Genomic DNA, 26479 nt, shown 5'->3' with positions numbered 1-26479 from the left:
TATCCCATGCATGTTGACGCTTGCTGAAGTCTCTGTGTGCACCCAGGCTCAAAAACTCCTGACGCCAAACTACAGCAATCCACAGTAAAGCTATAGATTTAAGGTTTCTGGTTTCCACAGGGACTGTACATACTGTAACCTATGAGGATAGATGCTGTGAAGGGGGGGGGGGGGGGGGCTTATTCCTACAACGTTATTTCATTTGTCAGTTACCATAAATGGGTTGAAAACTGCCAGTAATTGTGTAACATAATCAGTTGTTTAATCCAAATTAGATACCCAACGTCCACACTCAATTTATGCTATCTTTTTTTTTTTATTGGCTGGGAACACCAGCCTAGTCCGTCCGTAGGTGTCTGTGGTCCTGGAAGAAAGCTATTCGGGCGACCCACACATAGGCCTACCTGAGCATGCCCTACAGGTTTTAGGCCATTCGTTTTTTTGTCGAAACTAGGCTACCTCGCTGCGTCAGTCCAACATCCGCGAGAAATGCAGTGAACTAAACTTTATAACGATCACAGTCAGTAGGCCTACTAACAAGCCTAAACACCCACCAGTAATGGCCGTAATCAGATCCGAGGTGCGTGAGAGAATGAAAACACTATTGAAACGGCGACGCACACATCAACACATCATTATGCCAGAATAACAACGATTTGTCAACATGAAACACTTTACAACGTTTACATCATTCTATCGCGAGTTGGTGTCAGAAATTGGGAGAAGAGGTGACGAGAGAGAGAGAGAGAGAGAGAGAGAGAGAGAGAGAGAGAGAGAGAGAGAGAGAGAGAGAGAGAGAGAGAGAGAGAGAGAGAGAGAGAGAGAGCGCGCGCGCGAGAGAGAGAGCGCACTGGCTGTGCACGGCCGGGGAGCTGTGCGCGTTCACGGGTTGCTGAGCTGAGAGAGTCGTTACGGACCGGAGGAGAGAGAGAGAGCGAGTGGGAGGGATAGAAAGCGAAGGGAGGGAGGAGAGCGTTTATTTCTAGTGACAGCCAACAGTAGCACCACATACAGCCAGAAGAGCGAGCCCCGACAAGGTATGTAATGAAAATCGAGTATTCCTCCTGTAGTACTTGAATGAAGACGTTCATTTAGTATCAATTAACGCAGACTTAGCATTATGTTTGCTGGGCGACCATTCGACTGCGGTACCCCCAGTCTCACCGGCCCGGTTATGTTTTGTTGTGTGTCCACAGATGCTGAGCGTCGCCCTGCTATACGTGTGTGCATTCGTCTTCGGACAAGTCTGCGCTAAATCCGATAACGGCAATTTTTTGGATGATAAGTGGCTGGCGGGGAGATGGGACAAATTCCGAGACGTAAGTCCCATTTATGTCGCCTTTTCACGTGTTAATTGCGCTCGCTATTGTTTTCTCTCCTCTCATGTACCATGTCATCAGGATAGGCCTGCTCACTTGCTTGGAATCACGCGCTTCTCGTTTCCTCGGCGCATAGCGGGGCTCGTGTGTGTGTGAGACGTTTTTTTTTGTACTGTTATTGTCGCGGAAAATTAGCTAAATAATTGATATATTAGCAGCGCCACCGAGACAGAAATAATCACGTTATGTTGTAGCACAGAAGGAGAGAGGGAGAGAGAGAGAGAGAAAGAGAAAGAGAAAGAGAAAGAGAAAGAGAGAGAGCCCTTTAGCCCAGCTAGCCTTGGCCCAAGGTGTCTTGCCGTGTGCCACCACCGCCACCATGGTGGTCCTAAGGGGGGGCTGGTGGAGCAGGTACCCGGGAACTGCACCAGCAGGGCCCTCGAATCAACACGGAAGGTTTCAACTGCTAGCAAGTCTACAGCAACGACAGACCCGTGCTAATGAACTAATGGGTCGAAACGAAGGACAGAGAAACAAACACGTAGCGTAGAGGACAAAAGACATCAGAGAAATAATTGGTTGATTTTTTAGCCCTTGGTGCGTTCTACGTGTTTGCCTACCTGTGTGGCTGTCTGCGCATTTGTCTACAGTTTGCTCTCTCTCTCTCTCTCTCTCTCTCTCTCTCTCTCTCTCTCTCTCTCTCTCTCTCTCTCTCTCTCTCTCTCTCTCTCTCTCTCTCTCTCTCTCTCTCTGTACTGGCATTGCAGTGATTGTGTTAGTGCTGATCTGGCTGCTGAACTGTGCTGCTGCTAAGTGTCTTTCTAGCAGGCTTCTGTCAGCCACCATTAAGCTGATAGAAGACTACTTGGCATGGTAGCACGGTAAAGGTGGGGTACACCTTTAGGCTACTGTGTGTTATCAGGAAGATCTACGTGCATAAAGATATGAAGGGAATGGGGAGTACACTGTCGGACTGACACCAATTCTGACTTTGTGACTTCAATGTGTGATGTCAACATGGTATGATAATTGTTCAACTCTGACTCCATCTAACTATCTATCTATCTATCTATCTATCTATCCATGGATTGATGGATCTATCTATCTATCTATCTATCTATCTATCTATCTATCTATCTATCTATCTATCTCTTCTTATCTACCTATCTATCTATATAACTATCTATCTATCTATCTGCATTGCTCCAGGAGGCTAATTCAAACACTACTGTGTTTGTGGTTTAAAAATACTGCTCAATAGAGTTTTATGGGATGTACTAGGAAATTTAAAAAGAAACAATAACCTAATTTAAGATATTAAAGTATAGCCTCAGGTCATTATGTTTGTGTTCTTTTAAGAAAACAGGATATCCTGCCTCTAACCACACATGTAATGGGTGCACAGAGGCAGTGCATGCACACACACACACACACACACACACACACACACACACACACACACTCAACACATGCTCATAGTCACATGCCCGCGAACACACACACACACACACACACACACACACACACACACACACACAAACACTCAATCACATTCTCATGCGCACATGCCCGCACACACACACACACACACACACACACACACACACACACACACACACACACACACACACACACACACACACACACACACACACACACACATATGCACACAAACACACACACACACACACACACACACACACACACACACACATATGCACACACACGCACACAGACACACACACACACACACACATATGACCTCATATATGCACACACAGTCGTCTGCGATAATGGAGCAGTGGTAATAGAAAGAAAACAATAGAGATTTATTTTACCCACGTCGGGACTCCGACTTGGGTAAAATAAATCTCTATTGTTTAGAACCAAGTTCCTTTAGGTCGGGTCGGAGTCCCGACGTGGGTAAGGACCAAGTTCCTTTAGGTCGGGTCGGCACTTTCTAAAATGCCTTTTTAACTTTGCCTTTATTTTCTATCTATTTTATTTTTTTTACTTATCTATTATTTTCTTTTATTGTATGACAATGTTTATATGTTAAGCACTTTGAGTCTGCCTTGTTTATGAAAAGTGCTATATAAATGAAGTTGCCTTGCCTTGCAAGGCAAGATATTTCATAATCTTGGCTGGCTTTTGATGTCAGTCGGTGACTTTCTCCCTGTTTGATTCCTGCCACCATCACAGGTACGCACGCCAGCCAATCAGTGAGGGAGGACCGCTTGACACACCTTCCAAGGTCCAATTATTGAGCAGGGTTTTGGATTATGCAAATGTTGATCCTGGCAGTGTAGGAGCACTCGCGGTGAAGTGTGCACTGCTGATTAGCATGAGCTTTACACTGTGTGCTTAGTTGCTGAGAAAGACAGGAAGCAGGAAAGTGAGAGAGCGATAACTGTGTTGTGTGTGTGTGTGCGTGTGTGTGTGTGTGTGTGTGAGTGTGAGAGAGGGAGATAGAGAGAGGGAGAGAGACTAGGTGTGTGGAGAGATCCTGGGGAGATCTGAGTATGTACAACAGGGAGGTCTATTAATACCCCACATGGTAATAAGGACAGAGTTAACCTGTTCACACAGCCAGATAGATATACAGAAAGACAGATAGACAGGGAGCTAAGTCAAAAGACATGGCGGTCAGCTGGCTAAAGGTTAGGTTAGGCAGCCACATGTCAACATGTGTTATTTCTAGTTCTGTAGTGGTGGGTCTCACCGCCACTTCATGTGCTACTGCTGGTGATAACACCAAACATACGCTGTCTCTTCTTTCATATCCAGCCTTGCTTCGGCATACTGTAGCCCAAATACCCAGCAGACCGTAGGCAGAGATCTGCGCAGGATGGCCCTATGAGCTGGAGGAAGGCATCAGGCCACAGCTCTGCATGGCGCTCATGCCCTTTAATTATTCAGTGAAGGAATACCCTCAGACAGCCCTACTTTGGGATAAGTAAGTCCTCCATTAAACATTTGTATTCAAGGAGAATATTGCAGTACTTGAGATGATGATGTACTTTTCAGGATTACAAGGACCAGTGCCCATCCATCCACATGCCCTCTCATTGGCTAGACACATTCTGGTCCAGGCCATAAATATGTTGGCAAAGCTTGCATTTGTTTGTTAAAGGCTGTCCATTATTACACATTATTTTCAAGTCAGAATATTACAGTATTTGAGATGATGATAATGTAGATGATAATGATATACTTTAAAGCATTACACATACAAGTTTTAGCCTTGTAGTGTCTTTGTAACCTATTCATCTACATTCCACAATCAAAATGGGTTATATTATGCAATCACTGCAATACAAATTTAAATTTTTTTTTGTGCATTTCTTTAAGAGAAAGCAAGATTTAAACCAGTGATATTTACATGACTGTTTAATCTGTTTGTTGGTGTGAATGTGTGTGTGCGTGTGTGTGCGTGCGTGTGTGCCCGTGTGGGTGTTTATGTTTGAATATGTGTATGTATATGCATGCTTATGCCTGTGAGTGTGTATCAGCATCATGCTAACATCTGTATGTGTGTATCTGTGTGCCTTGGCTGGGCCCCCTACCCCTGGTTTTGATTTAAAACAAAGAAAGTGCTGTAAGAGCAGCACCCCCCCCCCCCCCCCCCCCTTCTTCCCCATCCTCAAAAAAACTACAACATACTGAATCTGGCCTTCATAAAAGCCTAAAGATAAATCCTCCCTCCACTTTAATTTGCTTTAACATTTGCGTTTCATCCCAGCCTCTATAACTCGTCCCTTTTGTCCGGGAGCCCCTTAACTGGGTCTCTAGCTAAGTGCCACCACCACAAAGGATCCCAAGCAGTGATTTAGGAACCATTCTCGGGTTCTGGAGAAGGCCCGGGGGTCTCGCTGGTACTGCACTGCTGTTATCCCGGCTGCTTCAGAGCCCATAGTCTGCTGTGGTTACTGGGCCCTGACTGCCTCACAACACTGGGAGGGAAGGGAGGAAGGAAGGGAGGAGGAGGGGGAGAGGTGGCTGGAGGAGAAGGAGAGAGGAAAAACAACCACGTAACACGTGATGGCGACGTTGTGTTAGATCGTATTCATTGTCATGTTGTTAATGTCAATGTTGTTATTGTTATGTTGCATCAGAGACACACGACACGTGTTGATGAAGCATGTCATCACAGAGTACTGTCCACGTTTGTGTGTCAGGTGTGTATAGGTGTGAAGTAACACTTTGCTTGGATAATCTATTAACGGTTATGTAGGAAATGGATCCATGGTAGACAAGGCTGCGTTTGAACGGATGTGAATAGTCAATAACCCGACGTGAACGTGTTCACCATTGTCCGTTGGCCGAGATTGTCCTGAGAAACGAGAGGTCTAATTCACCACCAAGGACACGGCGCGATGAACTAGGGCGGCTTGGGAGGTAATGGATGAAATATCAAATTGTGGTTGATTTTGATCTAAATTGCTCTCCGGAAATCTGGCGGATGAGGCCGGCCTCTTAGAAGCGTTGTTGTAATGGAGCCTGGGCCGCTGTGGTGCAGACATGCGTGACTGTCTGATATCAGGCGTCTCCTCTCCTCTCCCCCACTTCTTACCCCCCAGAGGGGAAGGTAGACTCCAGACAACATCGACCTTCTTACCAACATCACCATTTCATTTAAATCATTCATTTATTTAGTGTAAATAAACAAACAAAGGCCTGCATTGGCAACTTTGGTGGTTCAACATCAACTTTGCCATATTGGCACTTTACATGCATTTGACACCGTAGCAACTTGATACAAGATGTGGCCCTGCAGTGAACTGAGGGAGAGGGTGGTCGCGTGGGCGCCGGGCTTGGATTCTGGTGTTAATTAGCGTCTTAAAGCTGTTCCGTTTGGGTTCTGTTTTAGATTTGCGTCTTAAACTGTCAACTCTGAAGTCCTCTAGTAGCACCTCCTCCCACATCCTCGACTCCCCTTCTCCTTTTGACCTCTGGGTTCTCCTCTGCTGCCCACCGCTCCACAACACTCCTCCTTTCTTCCTCTTCTTCTGCTCTGACCTACCTCTTCACCACTCTCTTTTTATCCTCCTGTTTGTCCCCCTCCCTTTGCTTTTCCCTTATTCACCCTTCACCCGTGTCCCAACTCTCCTCTCATCCCCTCTTTCTCTCCTCACCCTCTCTTCCCTCTCATCCTCTCCCCTCTCTCCCCTTCTCCCCTCCCTTCTCTGCTCTGCTCCTCTCCTCTCCTCCCCTCCACCCCTTCCTCTCCCCATCCCCCTCCTCTCCCCTCTGCTCTATTCCTCTTCCCTCTCTTTCCCCCTCCTGTCCCCTCCCCCTGTCCTCCCCCCCGTCCTCCTCCTCCCCCCTCCGTCTGTCCTGTGTCGTGTGTGTTGTGGAGGGTGAATGATGTAGGGAAGGTACAGAGCTCCAGGCCTTTTCTGCTTCAAAGGACTTTACTTTAAGTGTGTGCATGTGTGTGTGTGGGTGGATGTGTCTCTCTATCTCAGTGTGTGTGTGTGTGTGTGTGTGTGTGTGTGTGTGTGTGTGTCTGTGTGTGTGTCTGTGTCTCTCTCTCTTTCTCTCTCCAAGGTTCTTCTTAGTATGTGTGTGGAGGTTTGTCCCTCAGTATGAATATGTGTGTGTGTGCGTATGTGTGTTTTATAGACACTGTGGGTTTCAAAAGTGCATGCCCATGAATGTGACATGCTTATGCATTACAACCAGAGGATGACAATTGACACACTCATGCATACACACTCAACATACACTTTCTCTCTACTGTATTCAGAACACAGGAAGACCGCACTTCTGCACAGCTCACATGATATTATTAGTAAATGTGTGTGTCTGTGTGTGTGTGTGTGTGTGTGTGTGTGTGTGTGTGTGTGTGTGTGTGTGTGTGTGTGTGTGAGTGTGAGTGTGTGTGTGTAGCCTATGTATGAATGTATTTATGTATGTATGTATGTGGGAGAAGAGAGAAAGAGAGATGAAGGATTGATATTGTGCCATGCTCTTGGGAGGCCATTAGACCATGTTGAGTCCTGGTTGTCGGAGTATTGAACTCTGGGTATTGTAGTGTTTGGAATGCGGGGGCTGGCTGGCTGCCTGTGCACTAGAGTGCAGCCATTCAGCTATTAAATGTTTTGTACTGCTGACAGATTCTGGCACTACAGTCATATTTTGGGATTGTTTTGTCAGTGGGGTGAGTCTGTGCGTTCGTTTTTTGGAAATTTGTGCATGCATGCATGTCTGTGTGTATGTGCACATTTGTGTGTGTATCTGTGTGTGTGCGCATATGTGCATGTGCGTGTGTGAGTGTGTCTCTGTGAATAAAACCAGTCTTCAGGGGCCACTTCCCAGAATGCATCTCTTTCATCATGTCCATCCACTGAGTCGCTGGAAGCCAAACAGAACAGGAACCAGAAGTACCACTATGTCCCGCTTTCTATTATATACTATTATTTTATGTTCTGCTCTATTTTATAAGTTCATGTTATGTTCCATTCTATTATTATATGTTCTGTTCTATTCTTTTTTATAAAACGGGTGGCTTAAATCAAGCGATCTGATTGGTTCCCAACTGTTGTATATTGAGTGTATACACAGAGCTATGATGCCCGTTCAGTTTACAGAGTTCAGTATCACTCCGCACCTAACTTGAACTGTTGTTTATTTATATATAAAAGCAATAGCATAGTTCACTGAAGCCTAAAAATATGTTGATTGCTGGAGAGGGTGGAAATGTTGTAAAGCAATAGGCACACGGTGAGTGAACTCGATAGTAGGCTAAATTGCCGGCGAACCAAGCTACCGTCACTAGCCTAGCTTTCTCTCTGAAGGATGCTACAGTGTGTTGCATAGCAACCGCCGCACACTTTGCAGGCAGCCAGGAGAGGGACTACTTTTTGGTATTCGTTAAAAAAAATGCTTTTCCGACTTTCTCGCTTTTACAAAATTGAAGGTGTCTATGAGTTTCATTTCGCCATACTTACGTAACCATTTTATAAAAACAATAGATCACTTCAGTCAGTGAAATGTGCTCATTATACCACAGTTAAGGGGGTCGCCGTCCCTCTGCTGCGCGGAGGGGCGGCACATACCACAGCATGTCGTGATCTATTGCTTAAATGTTCTGTTGAAATGATTCCTTCCATGTTCTGTTATCTTTTCTTCTGTTATGTTCCATTCTATTCTCTACGTTTGTGTTCTGTTCTATTCCCTTCTACATTATAAGTAAAAGTATCATTATACATTTTAGTTTTAGGGATTAGTATTTAAAATTAACCACAACGTTTATAGTATGTAGTATGCCAGGACATGAATTCCCTCCTGATGGTGTCTAGACGCTGGTGGTGGTAGTGACTATGGATGGAGTTCCTCATCTTTTACTCAGGTGGAGCTTAGTCCCATAGGGAAGGGGATGGATGAGGGCTGCAACGGGTCTCAATGAAAACTGGGTTTGAATTGATTGGTTGAGAGATTAAGGGAGGGGCCTCCAATGACAGCGTGGGAATCTAGAACCAACACAGATCAATGAGAAACAGTGTAGGCCAAGTAGTTGTATTATATCAACTACATACATCAACTACACACAACTACATATATGATACATGTAATTGATAGAGAGAGCACAAAGTAAATTGCGTATATATGTATATTTATATATTAAACATATTATTTTTCAGATTGTGGCGTGGCAGACACAGTACTGCACAAACACAACATACCAATAGGGCCTGGACATGCAGACATTTAAAATACCTCAGCTTGTGCTGGATAATGATGTCTTGAGTTCACACTCATAAATCAGACTTGTGTGATCTAGTTAGGCTGCAGAGGCCAACGAGAGGGAGAGAGGGAGCGAGGGAGAGAGGAAGAGAGAATTGAATCGAGAATAGAGAGAGTGACGGAGCTAGAGAGCGGGGAGACGACACTCACCAGATTGTAGTTTTTCTCGCTGGAAAGAGCCTCAGGTTCTTTAAAAACCTTCTTAAATTCAACCTAGTATCTCTTTTATCTGGAGCAAGTGGAGCTGTATAACCTTAGAAACGAGACCCCTAACATCAGGATTTGTGTGCCCGTGTGTGTGTGTGTGTGTCTGAGAGAGCAAGAGAGATAAAGGGGGGGGGGGGGGGGGGTAGTGCGTTTCATGAGGAACGGCGTGTGTTTATCTACTGTGGGAACCTGGGGGAGGCAGGAAGGAAGGAAGCAGGGAAGCTTTAGGAACCATCACCGCTGGGAAGCTGACACACCCCTGCTTTCATACACCTTTTTCAGACACTCACGGCTCATGGATGGTTGGTTTAGTGATTCCGTTCGCACAGTTAGACACGGCGATAATATAGATGAGAAATTGGTACAAGAAATGTATTTTGTCAAGTGGTGTGACAGTGAGCACTTGATGTTAACCTAGGGGAGTGGACACAGACTACCAATGTTTGATGGAATGTTTCTCTTGGGAAGGACACTAATCCTGTTATGAAATAGGTACATATTAAACTGTTTCCTCTATTGGCAAACACTAGAAGATTGAGACAGTTTTATTTCCACTGTGACCTGGAATTTCAGTATAGGTCAAAGACCTGTAAACATAATAAATAAATACCATAAATACCAGATAGTTGTGGTGTTTGTTTGTTAGCAACGTGTTGCGTAAGCCGGCAGCACACTTCAAACATAGATTTTATTCGGGCTGGCAGAGACGGAAGAAGAATCTTGCAGAGAAGCGTTTATGTTTTGTACTGAATACTGCTTTGGGTTGGCAGCTGAATGTTCAATTAGTTGACACCACTGGGGTTTCCGTGGAGACGTGGGGAAATCGGAAATCCGGTTGTGGAATGGAAATAAATCAAAGAAAAATCACTCAAGTATTTGACTTGTATTTGAAAAAGTTTGGCAAGTTGTTTTTTTGTCTGTGCCTAAATTAGTTTCTACAATAAGTTTGTTGACCGCTTAACAGCTAACCTGTTATGTTTGTTTGTGTTTATTTTTATTCATTTTTTGTATTGTCATTTTATTATTACATTTTCTATTTCATTCTTTTCATAATTCTTGTGAGAATAACCCTGGCCTCTTGGAGTGTCACAGCTACAAGTTATTTAAAAAAACAGAAAGATGGCACTTCTCACCTCAACACGACCTGCGTTTTGAGCCCAGAAGGCGCGCTAGCTTGAAGGAAACGTTATCTTCTTTTTAAACATTTTAAACATATAGCCTGCTTTAGGCCTTGACGGCAAAATAAACATCAGCCCAAAAAATCCATTAAACAAATAAGGATGTGGGACCCGGAAGGATATATGACCGTGGTTAATACGGTATAAGGAATTATTTATGATGTTGATACATTTTGGGGGTGTATTCAAGATCCACAACTAAAGCAACTAAAGCAACCCCACCTAACTCTTCATCAACGCCCGCTGCTATTCCACCTCTCTCTCACACACATACACACATGTACACACACACATCGCACGTACTGTACGTGGTGGGGTACTACGTTGCTAACAAACAAACACCACAACTATCTGGTATTTATGGTATTTATTTATTATGTTTACAGGACTTTGACCTATACTGAAATTCCAGGTCACAGTGGAAATCAAACTGTCTCAATCTTCTAGTGTTTGCCAATAGAGGAAACAGTTTAAGATGTACCTAATAAATACCTTCAAAATATAGATGATTGTATAACTACACCATCAAAACATCATATTGTTATTACCTTTGTGTTATTGTCATTGTTTGTGTGTGTGGTTGTGGTTGTGTGTGTGTGTGTGTGTGTACTAATGTGTGAGGCTGCGGGGTCATGTGTTTCATGCAAATTGCCATGTTGTGATGAAAAACAAGAAGATGTGATTAGTCAAGCATATGTCCTCCGAACACACACGCACACGCACATACACACACACATAGCTGTCACTTGTTACCACTGCCAAAGCAACACATTTGCATGTGGGATAACTCCGCCGGGAGCAGTAGTCATGTGATCAAAGCTATATTATTTTTACAATATATCTGCAAGCAGAGAGAGAGAGAGAGAGAGAGAGAGAGCGTGTGTGTATTTGAATTTGGTCGAAACGTTACCTGACCTTCACCTTCTTGTTTTAAAGTCTTTATAAATACTAACAAGAAAATGTATTTCTTTTCTCTCTATCATGCTACCTGAAGGAAGTGGAGGTTTGTTTCAAGTTTCCTTGCTGGCTTCAAGTCTGCCTTTTCTCTGTCTCTTATTGTCTAAGGAATCTCTACCAATCTCTGATTGTTTGTAATGGTTTCTAATGGTTCTATTTTCAGGAGCCAGGAACATGGACACCAAGCAAGCCCATGGACCAAGGTGAGATTATGATTGACATAGTGTTGTGTATAAAGTCGGGTTGGTTATGTTGCTGGTGTGTGAAGTCAGATTGGTATTGGTACTGGTGGAACAAGGACTTAATGTAGCAAGCTTTACAAAAACCGAGCTAATGCTACATCGCTTCCTCTCTTTAAATGATGAATGTTTCTTGCAAAAAAGAATAAGATAAAGAATAAAATAATCAAGATGCCTCATTCTCATAGACGAAACTGAATGGACCGATGGCCATCTTGCTAGTGCTGTATCTTCACCACTACTCTCTCTGTTGTTGTGGTTATCACTGCAAGCCTCAAGGAGAGCACACACACACCACACACATGTTTGCGCCCACACATGTACACACACATACGCACCCACAGTTCTGTCGAGGAAACAATAGCATTAGACTAGCGCTGGCGGAGAGAGCGTGAGGATAATCAGAGAAAATCAGATCAGGGATTACAGTAAGGCTCTTTGGCTCAGGGTCAGAGGTCACAGACTCACCGTTCTGAGGTCAGATCTGAGCCGGGTCCTGTGGACCAAGCAATATGTTGAACACACAGCAGGATCAGTTCCAGCTACAGGGACTGAAGTCTCTCAATTAGAGGTCTTTCTGGGTTCTAAAAGCAGGCTCCACTGGGAGAGAGACCAGACCCTGATCAGGCTAGGATGGGGATCTTTAGACCCTGTGACCCCCAGGACTAAAACCCAGATCAGGCTAGGAGGGGGATCTTTAGACCCTGGGACCTCCAGTACCTGGAAACCAGATCAGGCTGTGAGGGGGATCCTTAGCAACCCAGATCAGACTGGGAGGGGGATCCTTAGGAGCCCAGATCAGGCCCGGAGGGGGATCTTTAGAACCTGTGACCTCCAGGACCTAACCCCAGATCAGGCTGTGAGGGGGATCCTTAGACCCCAGGACCCCAGGAACTGAACCCAGATCAGGCTGTGACGGGGATCCTTAGACCCCAGGACCCCAGGAACTGAACCCAGATCAGGCTGTGACGGGGATCCCTAGGAGCCCAGATCAGGCTGGGAGGCAGATCTTTAGAACATGTGACCTTCAGGATCTGAACCCAGATCAGGCTGGGAGGGGGATCCTTAGACCCATGATACTCATATTGCTGTGATTTATTACTATTTTTATTTGAATTATTTTTTATTGACTCTTGTTGTGTTGGTTCATGTGTTGAGCACTTTCTACTACTGTTGTGCACGGAAAGTGATCTAAAAACAATTATGATTTGATGTGATTGGATTTGGACATGGATAAGATAAGACGGGAGTTCCCAGCCACGCATGACTAGAGTCAGTCAGGGGGTGTGGCCACCAGCCCCATCTGTTTTTAGCTGTGAAGACACTTAATAGCATTACGGCTCACAGTGCAGAGGGAGGGGGGAGGAGAGAGTGAATAATATTCACTCTGTCTATGTGAGTGGTAGTGTGTGAATGAGAGATAGAAGAGAAAGGGGAGAGAGAGAGAGAGGCAGAAAGAGAGAGAGAGGGGGGAGGGAAAGATGAACATTCACCCTTGCAATATAAGAATCCGTTTTGAACATACTTGAAAGTAGAGAATATTACAGAACATATTGCTGGAGTTCAGCTTTTTCCTTGAACAACATTTAAGCAATTCACAGTGGAACAAACCATTCAGGCTCAAACGTGTGCCTGAATTTTATGCCTGATTTTCGAATAATTCTTTATACCTCTTATTTAAAAAATATATATATATATCTTTATCTTTATCTTTTTCTTGTGGTTTGGCAATGTATTTATGTGCCAGTAAAACTCTTTGAATTACATTGAAATTGAAATTGAGAGAGAGAGAGAGAGAGAGATGGACAGACAGAGAGACATATACTCAGTGCTGATATCTTGACAATGTCAAACAACACACACACACACACACACACAGCATTTCCCCACATATTTAAGATTCTTGTGAGGGGACGGCCCAGGCTTGCCAAGAGAAAAGTATAAACATTACGAAGAAACATTTCAAAGGACACGTGAAGGACGACAGCCATTGGGATGATTCACTCTGCGTGTCACCTTGAAACACTGGCGTGTCGAGACATCACTTCCTGCTGACATCATTTCCTGGACCTCTTTGTTCTGACGTTTACTTGGCCCACTCCGGAGTTCTGAAGCACCTTCAATAGTAGCATCACAGAGCGAAGCGCGCACACACACAGTCCTACACACACACGCACATGGTCACACACACACACACACACACACACACACACACACACACACACACACACACACACACACACACACACACACACACACACACACACACACACACACACATCGCATACACACACACACATGCTTGCAGATACACACACACACACGTTGCAGACAGACAAATTGAGTGAGTGAGTGAGTGAGTAAGAAAGCAGTAGAATAGAATAAGCAGTATTTCTGCCACACACAGCCCTTCCCCAGAGCATGGCGTCATGAGTGCGTTGTGCGTTTTGTGTCTTCCAGGGCTGGACCCAGCCAAAGACCCGTGTCTGAAGATCAAGTGTGGCCGACACAAGGTGTGTGTGGCCGAGGACTACAAGACCGCCACCTGCATCAGCCAGCGGAGGGTCAGGTAGGGCCTACACACACACACACACACACACACACACACACACACACACACACACACACACACACACACAGAAAAGGTGAGTGTTTGAGACAGTGAGTGTGTGAATGAGTGAGAGAGCAAGCGATTGAGAGTTAAAGGATCGAGTGGGATTGAGCAGTCGGATTGAAATGTCCCATTCCTACTGCTTTCAAGGGTGTGAGGACATGTGATAAATCACACAGGAGACACCGCACTCTTGGACTCTAGACAGCGTATCCAAAACAACGCGCGCAAACACCTCCCTGAGGGTGCTCCGTGAGCCAGCAACACTAGCCAGGAATACCTTGTTATAATCTTTATCTCCTATCTGCCTCTTTTTCCATTTTCACGCCCGTGTTTCAGAGTATGTCTAATTGGAAACGAGGGACCGGAGGCTAAAAATAAGCAGAGGGAGCGATAAGAGACGTTGCCGGAGGCGCTCCTCAATGAGCAGAAACTTGTTGTCTTCTTCACCCTCTCTTCTCGTCCTCATGCGTTCGTTTGCTTCCTATTTGGAAATTGGCTAACAAAGCAAGCAGCCCACCGCAAACAAAGAGCAGCGGCAGATAAAGCACAGGTCACCGTGGCTGTGTTTTATGTATGTATGTATGTGTGTGTGTGTGTGTGTGTGTGTGTGTGTTTCAGCTCGTCTCCTAGTGACTGCAGGGTCCAATTAGCCCCGGCTCTGTCTTCCAATGGACTCCCTGTCCTGCCAATAGATATGAATGGACCCAGTGTGTGTGTGTGTGTGTGTGTGTGTGTGTGTGTGTGTGTTTGTGGGTGTGTGAACGTGTGTATGTGTGTGAAAGAGGGAGGGACACACACACACACACACACACACACACACAGATATATGTATACAGTCACAAATCACACACACCCTCATTCTGTACTCTGAGAGAGGGGTATGAAATGAGAAAGAGAGAGATAGACACATAGACAAGAGAGAGAGAGGGAGACATAACCTGAGAGAGAGGGAGACAGAGTGAAAGACAGAGAGATAGAAAGAGAGAGAGAGAGACAGACAAGGGGAGAGAGAGAGAGTGAGAGCAGTAACACCACACTGACCTCATTTCCCATCCAGCAGAGGCAAGCCAATCACAAATCACCCCCCCAGACCAATCCATAACCCGCTTCCCATAACCCCTTTAAGAACACGAGACACCCTGCATGGTCTGCCCTCACACACACAGTAGTGTTGTGTAGGAGGACGGTTGAGATGATTTCTGATGCTGAGCACAACCCGGTTAGCTGTTTACATGACAAATAACACCATAGGAGGATCAGGTTACCTTGGTGTCCTTATCGGGTTAGCCTTACCTCACCTTATCCAGGTAAAATATATGTTTTAAAGTGTTTGTTAACGCACTGGATCAAAATTGTATCCTAGCTTTCCCTAGAAACTGGTTTAAATTAGCTCAATGATAAATTATGCATGTTTGAGGATGTGTTTCCCCATCAGAAAAGAGCTTGTCAAGGCGTTTGATGTGTCCCTGCTCTTCCTGCCTGTGTAGCTTCAAGGACCCCAGCCTCTTCCAGAGTCCTGGCTCCAAATGTGTGCCGTGCCCGGTGGTCCACCCCAAACCTGTGTGTGGAACGGACGGACACACCTACTCCTCCAAGGTACTGGTGCAGACATGCAGAATGGACACACACACACACACACACACACACACACACACACACACACACACACACACACGTAAAGATACACACAAAGACACAAACATGCAGACACAGAACAGTCAGAAATGCATGGTTTGTCACAAAACACTGACATAGTCAGACACTTTGGTAAAAACAAAAAAGCCATGAACACAGAGGCGTGACTTTCATTTGTAAAGTAGTCCTCTTATATTAGAAAATAGCAGAGAGATACGGTTCCCCTTTAATGGTGCTGTAGGTGAGATTTAAGAGGTATTATTTGAGTGGAATTTGAAAAGAATGGCAGAGCTATCTGTCAGCTATTAGTGTGGGAAGTGCTCTGTGAGAATATCTGCTCTCGACTGCACCTTGCTCTGTGTGAGACATACATTTAGATTTGAGATGGCTCCTCGTTAAATCAGGGCATCACTTTCCTGATTGTTTCGGAGAATCCATCATGCCTGTCAATTACATTCAATGCCACAGCGTTTTTATCTCAATGGTGGACAAACGGGAGAGGGAGGGTGGATGTGTTTTTTTGGGACGTTTATTTTCCAAATCTAGCTCTCTTCTGCATTCTCGCTCTACAACTCTTTAATGTTACCTACAGCACTTAAAAGTTTTAATACAATACCAAACAATCTTGAGCAGTGCGTCCGTTTGTTTTTAAGCTGTATTTATAGGTTGTATTCATATGTGTTTTGTGTGCAGTGTGAGCTGTATTGTTAAGGCCCTGTGTATGTTGTGTGCAGTGTGAGCTGTATTGTTAAGGCCCTGTGTTTGTTGTGTGCAGTGTGAGCTGTATTGTTGAGGCCCTGTGTATGTTGTGTGCAGTGTAAGCTGGACTACCAGGCCTGTATAAGTGGTAAGAAGATCTCTGTGAAGTGTGCTGGCATGTGTCCCTGCACCACGCTGCCAGAGCACAGCAGCGCAGAAAAGAAAGGTAGGTGCCCGCACACACACACATACACGCACACACACACACACACACACACACACACACACACACACACACACACACACACACACACACACACACACATACACACACACATACACACACACATATGCTTACAAACACACACACACACACACACACACACACACACACACACACACACACACTAACATATATGCTTACAAACACACACACACACACACACACACACACTAACACACACACACTAACACACACACACAGACTCAGCCTGATGCATGTGCAGTAGTGATTGATATCAGGGGATTTTATGACAGCCCGGCCTCCTTTCCCATCTGGGATGATGGAAGGTTCCTGGGAAATTTGACATGACATAAATCTATTGTGGCAAAACACAACCGGTACTTTAAATCTAAAATTGGTGGAATGGAACAAAGACACTACTCTTTCTCTTTATAGCCTGCTGCCCAGTGCCTCAAGCATGCTGCGATGAGTCGATTCTTCTAATGAGATCATTTGATTGGCTGTCCTGAAAATGTCCTGCACAACAACTTGTAGCTTGCAACAAGCAACGTGGCAAGCTCATCTGTTTGGCAGCCTTTCAGAAAACAGCTAAACGCCCAATTTAAAATGTCCAATTTGCAATAATGTAATAAAGTGTGAAGGGGGCTCAAATGGAACGGGAATGAATGAATGGAGACAGTAACAGCCTACAGATGGCTCTTTTAAGCCGCGTATTTTTGGATATCCACTGAATCATTGTGTTTTTGATATAGCCAATCCGATAACCGGATCCGTCATCTGGGGCTGCTGTGATAAATCCCTTCTGAAAGGCACCAGCAAACAGGCGTCAGGCGGTGTCTGCCGTGATCAAAGGACACGGCTACAGACACAGAGGTTCTTCTGATCACCGTTCAGTGATCAGAGGAGCTACATCTACAGGAGAGATTAACGTGGAGTGAACCGAATCGTGGTACTGCCACGACACTGGCATTACTCACAATTACTTAACAAGATTGTTTCACTGGGCTGCAAATGCATGCGATCGGCTGATCCCTCAAAAGCTATTACCGGGAGTTATAGGAGAGAGGAGAGATAGGTATCCTTTCTCAGGGACCACTTTTTGGAATTTGCAGGGGGAAAAAACTCCCCATACCACCCACAAACACACACACACACACACACACACACCCACGGACATACACACCCACGGACATACACACCCACACACACACACACAGACACACTCAGACAGACGGAGACACAAGTGCAATCACATCAGCAGATACAAATTGAGACGCATGCACACAAACGCAGACATGCCTTTGAGCAGAAAAACACACACATAAACACAGTCAAACACACACCCGTGTGCACAAACACACACACTGTCATCATCATAATCAGTACTTAGAGTTGGTTGTGTCGGTATAGAATACTGATGTATGGATGTTGAATACAAAACAGACAAAAGAAGGAAAAAAGAGAAAGAAATACAAGTATCGTAAATAAAACTGAATCCCTGTCTGTCCTTCATGTCTCTCTCTCTCTCGCTCTCTCTCTCTCATTTCATTCTTCTCCAGTTTGCAGTGAGTCTGATCTCAAGGAGGTGGTGAGCCGGCTGAGGGAGTGGTTCAGAGTGCTTCATGACAACGGCAGCCACAAGAGGACCAAGGCCCCCAAACCAGACCAGAGCAGTAGGTTCTGCTGCAGCACACACATGCACAAACACACTCACTCACTCACTCACTCACTCACTCACTCACTCACTCACACACACAGGAATGCCCGCAACAAAAGCAACATCAGTTTGATGTTTTAGGATGTTTGCTGCTTCCAAAGTGTGTAGTGTGTGTAGTTTCTACTGTGTAAGTTGCACCACAATGTGTTGCTTCCACAGTGCATAGGTTATTATGTTTGTGTGGTGCTCATGCAGTCCGGAGTGATCATCATCCCCCCTATCCTCTTCCTGGTCACCATAGACTGGATCATCACAACCAACACCACAGCAGACAGACCCAGAGGCATCCAGTGGACTCTGTTCTCCCAGCTGGAAGGCACCCTGAGCCTTGGGAAAGGCTCAGGGTGCCTTCCCCCAACTCCGTCCCGTATGGAGATCAAAACAATACAGCCTTAAAACAAAGATGCTGCTATGCAACAGTAATGTTCTGCTGTTCGGTTCAGAGAGCTGGCGGGTTGTCAAAACAGACATGAGGAGAATGGAAGTGTTCCATAATGGATGCCTCCGACAAATATGCCAGATCTTTTGCCGGGAAGCCGGTGCATCACCAAGGAGATGAGGCACAGATGCCTGAGATGGCTAGGAAATGTGTTGAGGATGGAGCAGGACCGCATCACAAAGGTTGCCTTAAGATGGACACCGCCAGGCAAAAGAAAACCTGGGAGGCCAAAAACCACCTGGCACAGAACTGTGACACAAGAGCTGGAACAGATGAACCTGTCATGGGGAGAGGCCCAACATGCTGCCAGGGACCACCTGCAATGCAGAGTGCTCATTGAAGCCTTATGTCCCATAGGGGACGAAGAGGAGTAGTAGTAGTAGGTGCTCGGTGGAGCCCCTGCCTTGTACCACTCAGACTGTGTTCAGGTCTGTTGCTTTGACGTTGATGCTCAGAACAAATCAGTTTGGGCTATGGTTGTTATGGGCTACATTACAATATAAATTTATAAACTAAAACTTATATCCCTGTAACTATCCTGCAATCATATTGAGTTTGAAGATTGTACAGCTCTTCAGTACAAAGTCGCTCCAATATAGGTTGTGTACGTTGATTTTTTCTCATCCTCAGTTTTAAGACAATGCGTATAAAAGGGTGAATAAACGTAGATATCAGTGGTAGAGAACCCAGTCCTCTTCGCTCTCATATTTCCCGTCAATAATTTCCTATCTGCAGTGACTATTTACTAGCCTCGTGAGACAGCCCTCCTTATGTTAACGCTTGCATTTCCCAATGAATATCAGTCTGGCCTCGGCTGGGCAGCAAATGATTATACTTAATATTGCAGCAGCCTTACATTGTTCATAAACTCCATAAACTCCTGGTTCCTCAAAGACTGAATCTCCCTCCCCTGAGGGCTTATTGGTGCGAGCATACCTCCCCCATCTGATATTTGGTCTTGGCATTTTAACATCTTTGGAAAAGGCTTTCAACGAAATTGAGGCCAGACCCCTCTGGAGAGACAAACTGAACGTGACGGTCTCACGAGGCTAACTATTTACTACTTCTTTGTCATTTAGCAGACAATTTTATTGAGAGCAACTTCCATTGAATTTGGTTAAATGTCATTAAGGAGCAGGGAGAGGTTAGGTGACTAATAAGGATGTTTACAGGTTAGACTGCGGACAATGGGCATTGAACCCAGAACATTTCCCTGGGAGTGAAACAGTGACTCCCCCCAGCCCCCCTCACCCCTCTCGTCTCCCTTCAGAATTTGGCGTGGGGGCGTCGCCCATCTGCAAGAACCCCCTGGGCTGGATGTTCTCCCGGCTGGACACCAACTTTGACCTCCAGCTGGACCAATCAGAGACCAGGAGCCTGTACCTGGACCGCAACGAGCCATGCTCCGAGGCGTTCTTTAGGTCCTGCGACGTACGCCGCGACCAGCTCCTCAGCAGCTCTGAGTGGTGCACCTGTTTCCAGAGACACACAGGTTAGCACGCACACACACACACACACACACACACACAAATGAGGCGATATGCACGTCAACACATTTATACACCGGTACTTCTCCCTGTCTGGGATGAATAAAAAACAACTTATCATAAGTTATGGCTCTATATAGATCTTTACACACACACACACACACACACACACACACACACACACACACACACACATACTCAACCTCATACTCACACATGCATACACACAAACACACACACTTGCACACATAGACATGTACACCACACATAGATATTCACATACACTCACAAGAGGACCTTTCTGCAGTCATGATTTATTTTAAGTTCCATTTTTTGTTTTCACCATATCGACGAAATGTTCTATTGAACCACATTATAATAACAGTGGTTTCAACCCCAATTAAGTTAAGAGTCTTACGAAGTTAATGATCTGGTGTCTTAGGGCAAGTGCTTTACATGCACATGCAAATGATTATTGATAACGAGTTATTGCTAACATATTAAGTCAGTTTACAACCCACAACCCACTTCATGTTTCAAAACATATAATAACCAAGCGGTTATCAATTTAATGTCAACAAATCTCTCATAGGAGAAGGAAGCAGAGTAACATCTCTCAAAAAAAGCTCCCAGGTTCACGCTCTGTTCCCTCAAGTCACCAGTTATCTCATTCAGATGGCCATGTGTTGGAAACCTTATTAATACAAAACTGACTGACTGTACAAAACTGAATGTAAATGATGATACCAAGAGAGATTGACATTCACCCTCCTTCAATTAAATTTATCTATTTACATGTAATGCTATTGTGCTTCTACTCCACCTCTATTAACATCTAATTTAGTTTGAATTGCTTTTTATTTCATTTCTTTTTATTGTGGTTTTGGGAAGCCAACTCATTTTTCAATCTGACAAGCACTGTGTAACTGTGGCTTTCAAATTGCTGTATGGTAGTATTTTTATTATAGAATCCAAGCCATACTTTGGTTTTGGCTCTGAGTGCTATCAAACACAGGCTCGTCCGTATGGAAGCCTTAGTACCCACACACTATACATTATTTATAGATGTTTCCTTTCTTTTCCTGTTTCAAAAGCCTAGCCTGTTCATACAGCCTCAGTCTCAGATTCCCCATGCGGGGGGATATTTGATCAGCTGACTGGAGCGGTTCTTGACTCCCGGGTGGATCTCAGACAGCCTTGTGTTTCAACGCATAGAAACGTTTTTTTTGTTTGGGGGCGCCCCGGATAGAGCGCGTACCATTAAGGCTCAGTCCTTACGGCAGCGGCCCGGGTTCGATGCCTGCCCGTAGTCATTGGCTGCATGTCCTCCCCTCTCTCCCTCTCTCTCATACCTTCCTGTCTAACTCTCACTGTATCTCTCACTGATAAAGCAAAAATAGATCTTTAAAGAAAATAAAAGTTGTACGGTTGTTTTTGTATTTGTTCTTTCTAGAATAGCGAGGAACTCGGTAGGGCTTAACTTCAACAGATGGAACGCAGAGTTGAGACTGCAGGTTCCAAGGAGGCAGAACATACGCTGTGCTTTGTTTCATAGTCTCTCTCTCTCTCTCTCTCTCTCTCTCCCAGACTCCCCCTGTAAGGTAGAGCTGTCAAACGTCAACAAGAAGCAGGCTGGGAAAAAACTACTTGGTGAGATATGTGTACACAGTGTTGTATGTGTATGCTTATATGGGGGGTTGTCTATGCGTGTGTTTGTGCGTATGGGCATGTATGTGTGTATATGAATTTATTTTTGTTATCACTTTAATTACATTGTATTTTGTTACAATTGTCTGGCAGTTCATTTGTATTATTCTTTGCATTTAAATTACAATTATTACAGTTATCTGTAAGCTGTCACCGGCGTTAATACGGACGCCTTGAGATTAAATAAATTAAATCTATGTGGGTTTGGTGTGTGTGTGTGCATGTGTGTGTGCATGTGTGTGTGTGTGTGTGTGTGTGTGTGTGTGTGTGTGTGTGTGTGTGTGTGTGTGTGTGTGTGTGTGTGTGTGTGCGCACACTCGCAGGTCAGTACCTGCCGGCCTGCGATGAGGAGGGGTACTACCGGACCCACCAGTGCCACGGCAGCAGCGGGCAATGTTGGTGTGTGGATCGCTATGGCAACGAGGCCTCCGGCTCACGCACACACGGCCCCGCGGACTGTGGTGAGCTGATTAGAAATCGTAAAAGCAGCGTCCGGATATCAGAGCAGCGATTAGCCTGTATACGCTCTCACCTTAAGCAGTGCTGGACCACAGGCCCGCACAGAGTGTCAAGTAGCCACTAAAGTGCTTGTGTAAACTGTTTGCATCGTATTGATTAAAATTGCAGAAGGGCGAGAGTTGGATTAAACTACTGTTTATTATTCACTAACTGTTTATCTCTGCAGATTTAAAAACAGGCTCCGTTCTTACTCCCCCTCTTTCTATATAAGTAATGTCTGATGAGTGCTTGTTATGTTAAAATATTTAAATCTTCTCTTGGAGTACACACAGCGTTCTACTGGAGACGCCACTACTAACACTGCAACACAGGAACATTTGTTTTACGGCTAAGCTACTCCAAGATGAGATAAGATGAGATAAGATGATACTTTAATGATCCCAGACGGGTACAAAAAGGTACAGAAGGAGCAGCATAAAGAAGAGATTTACAATTTAAAACAATACAACTACCAAAAAAGAGAGTGAAAACGTGTACGTACTGCACAATAAGAGCCGTACAAAAGTGGATGTAACAAGAAGGACTGAAGTGCGTACTTCTCTCGTTGAATCAGGCGTGGTCTTGGAGTCTTCCGGAGCGGGCAGTGGCGACTCCCTGTTCTCGGATGAAGACAGGGACTCCTTCGGTCCGAACGCCAAGGCCGGGATGGACGACGACGAGGATGACGAAGACGAGGACGACGACGACGGCACCGACGAATACCTGTCGTAAAGTGTTCCCCTTCTCCAGAATAAAAAAAGAGAAGTGAAGAGAGAGAGTATGGGTTCTCTTGGTCAAACTGCACGTTTTTAGGTGACTTTTCCCCGGGGGCAGATACTTATTCGTACTAACAGCCTATGGACTCTTCTCAGTGTTTTGTTTGTTCATAAGTCCACAATACCGATATCCCTGGTCAACCTTTTATGCTTTCTCTTCTCCGACTCCTCTCGCGCGCCATTGGCTAACGGCACCGCTTTCACCCGGCGTGTCGGCCAGCGATCGGTGCCGGTCAAACCAGGACTCGTACCGCATCGACAGCCAATACAACTCCTTTGGATACGGTCACTCGTGCAAAGAACCTTCCCTCCCATTGGACAGCCTGTGTCCTCTTCTTTGTATGACCTGGGTTATGCCTGCTGAAGCCCAAGGCTCAGTGTTAAGGAGATGTAACCTCTCCTCCTCCTCCTCCCCTCCTTCTCTCTCTTCCCCTCTCCTCTTCTTCGTCTCCTCCCTCTCTCTCGCGTTCCCTGATCCCAGCCGGATCTTTTTGTATGGTGTGATGTCGATAATGCAGATAGCAGAAACATTGCACACGCTAGGTTGATATCATTAGTGGGCGAGCTCCACCCAGTACCGAAACAGTAGGACTTAGGAGTCAGACACCCGCTTCTTTAGGAGAACAGAAACACAAGTAAACACAGATTAAATACAATAAAAGATTTGGGTGAGAGACATGACTCGCCGTTTTTATGGAAGAACAAAAAAATATGCGTCTTTTAAAGAGCCTTGCTACAGAAAAAAGCCCACATAATAGAGGAGGAAAAAGCTGTGATGTAGCAAAACTGTCCACTGCATTTTCAATGCAGAGATCTAACAGATTTGAGTGCAGCGTATTTTAAAAAGGTAAGGAATCGGTTTCTAGAAGGACATCTGGAGAAATACATAACTAAACACAAGAAGATGAACAGGGGCTTCTTACATTTGATTGGATGGAACTACAAACCAAGAGTTGCGAAGGCCTTTGGCAACCACCCCTCCACACCGCGGAGAGCTGCGCCCGAAGGTGCACGCCCACCAGGGGGTCCCAACACGACGTAGCAGGGGGGGGTTCAGACTGCTGTTATTTGTTCTACGTAAAACGACATACAAGTAGCATACTTAGCGTTCCAGCGAAAGCTTGATTATTACATGACTTTTCATAGTGCTCATTATACTCAAGAAACTCTTATACACGCACACACACACACACATCTACACCTACAAACACACACACACATCTATACACATACATACAAACACACACATCTATACACATATATACAAACACACACACCTATACATTAACAATCACACACACACCTCTGCACACCCACACAAACACACACACCTATACACATATACAACAAAATACAGAAACACCTATACACACACACACACACCTTTACAAACACACACACACACACACAAACAAGCATTTATGCACTGAAGACCTGTTAAGGGGGGTGATTGGCAGGGCAGGTGGGGTGAGGTGTGCCTTTTTTGGTGGTGGTGGTGGTGGTGTAGGTGAAGGTGGAGGAAGAGTGTGCATGCTATGAATACACCTGGTTTTAAATACCTTCACTGTGTTCCCAGCCACCAGTCTGTCGGATATGCAGACCGCTCAGTCTTTGGGTTTTACTCTGTGTTTTGCTTCTTCCCTTAACGGTAGTGATGCATACCTCATAGCCTTTCCTTTGCTTTGTTTCATAGACTAGCCTATCAATGTAAGAGATCTCTGTGTACAAACACGTGCTTCGGTGCGGAGGATGTTTTATATATTAGTACGATAACCAAACGAAAGGGGATTTTTTTGAGTGCAGGCAGCAGCTTTAGGTTTGAAGGATGTCTTTGATTCTTCTTTTTTTAAAAACGCTTCAATAAGAAAACGTGTTGATAAACGTTTCATCCTGCCAAGGCTAGCCACATAACTGATTTCAGGCTAACTGTAGATTTGCTCGTGCTATTGATTGTCCGTGACTGTCAAGTTTATACAAATGATTAAAAATAAATAAGAGGGATATTCATGAGGCTCAACGGTCAATTATCGAATATCTCGAGTTTCCATGTTTAGGGTCTGAAAGGTGCCATCTTTGTTGGACAAGAATTTTAGCTCTTAGCTTGTCGTTTCATTAAGTCTGTTCCTCTGGCGTTCCAGAGAAACCTCATTCCTAACGTCTGTGGTCTTCTGGGTGGTGGTGACATATGAGCAGTGCTTAGATGACCCATGACACGGTAGTCACTCTCAACCAATCACATGCTGACATGACAGAACACTTGTATGGCATTGTTTAAAGAGTTAAGACATTTTTACTGTGTATGTATGATTTGCTGAAATAAATATTATATTGACCATGGTGTGCTCGCTGTGTGGAGTTATAAATCTTGGAGACTCAGACGCGGTTAAAATACACTTAAAAGTTTTGTTAGCAAGTTTCGTCTTCGGTATGTGTAAACTTCTTCTTGACTTCTGCTTTCTAAATAGGGGTGCACAACTACTTCAACGTCAACAATAAAAGGTTTAAGCTGCACTATGTGTATAACTTTTTCGCTGCCGCCATCACTTTTGTTCAAGGGTTGGTTTCATCATCTCCGAAAACCAAATAGATTTAGAGAAGAAAGAGGTCCTGGGTTGATTGATTTGTGCTTGATTTGTTTTCTTATTCTACAGATACTTTGTACTTACTCATTTTGAACCGCTGGAACTAAGTTTGGGAGTGAAAAATGTTATTGGTGCAATGAAAGAAAAGTTATACTGTGCAGTTTTAAATCAATTGCACCATATGAATTAGAACGAATAGAAAAGGTTTAGCGTGAGTAAAATGAAAAAGGAAATAGTGACTGAATAGTGAAAAATAAAATAAAAATGAAAAGCTTATGGTTTGCATTATGCAGTGAAGTCACAGCCTTTCCTTGAGGTTGACTTATCTTCCTCTGACTCTACATTATTTTCTCAATCCTGTTATCTGCTGCCATAAGAACCAAATTGCCCTGATGGGACTATTTGCACATAATCTTATCTAATTTGACCTAG

General features: G+C 44.7%; 1 protein-coding gene across 1 annotated transcript; it reads left to right on the top strand.

Moving 5' to 3' along the window:
- Positions 1-912: 912 nt before the first annotated feature.
- Positions 913-25798, top strand: spock3 (SPARC (osteonectin), cwcv and kazal like domains proteoglycan 3). Its single transcript, XM_084465914.1, has 11 exons — positions 913-1037; positions 1197-1319; positions 11574-11613; positions 14110-14218; positions 15751-15859; positions 16715-16823; positions 18401-18514; positions 20268-20489; positions 22072-22134; positions 22515-22652; positions 23264-25798. Exons 2-11 carry the CDS (start codon positions 1197-1199, stop codon positions 23419-23421), a joined length of 1185 nt encoding a protein of 394 aa, XP_084322040.1. The 5' UTR covers positions 913-1037; the 3' UTR covers positions 23422-25798.
- Positions 25799-26479: the final 681 nt, after the last annotated feature.

This window comes from Micromesistius poutassou (assembly GCF_964030765.1).
Source record: "Micromesistius poutassou genome assembly, chromosome: 3".
NCBI lineage: Eukaryota > Metazoa > Chordata > Actinopteri > Gadiformes > Gadidae > Micromesistius > Micromesistius poutassou.
This window is presented reverse-complemented; position numbering and strand designations above follow the sequence as displayed.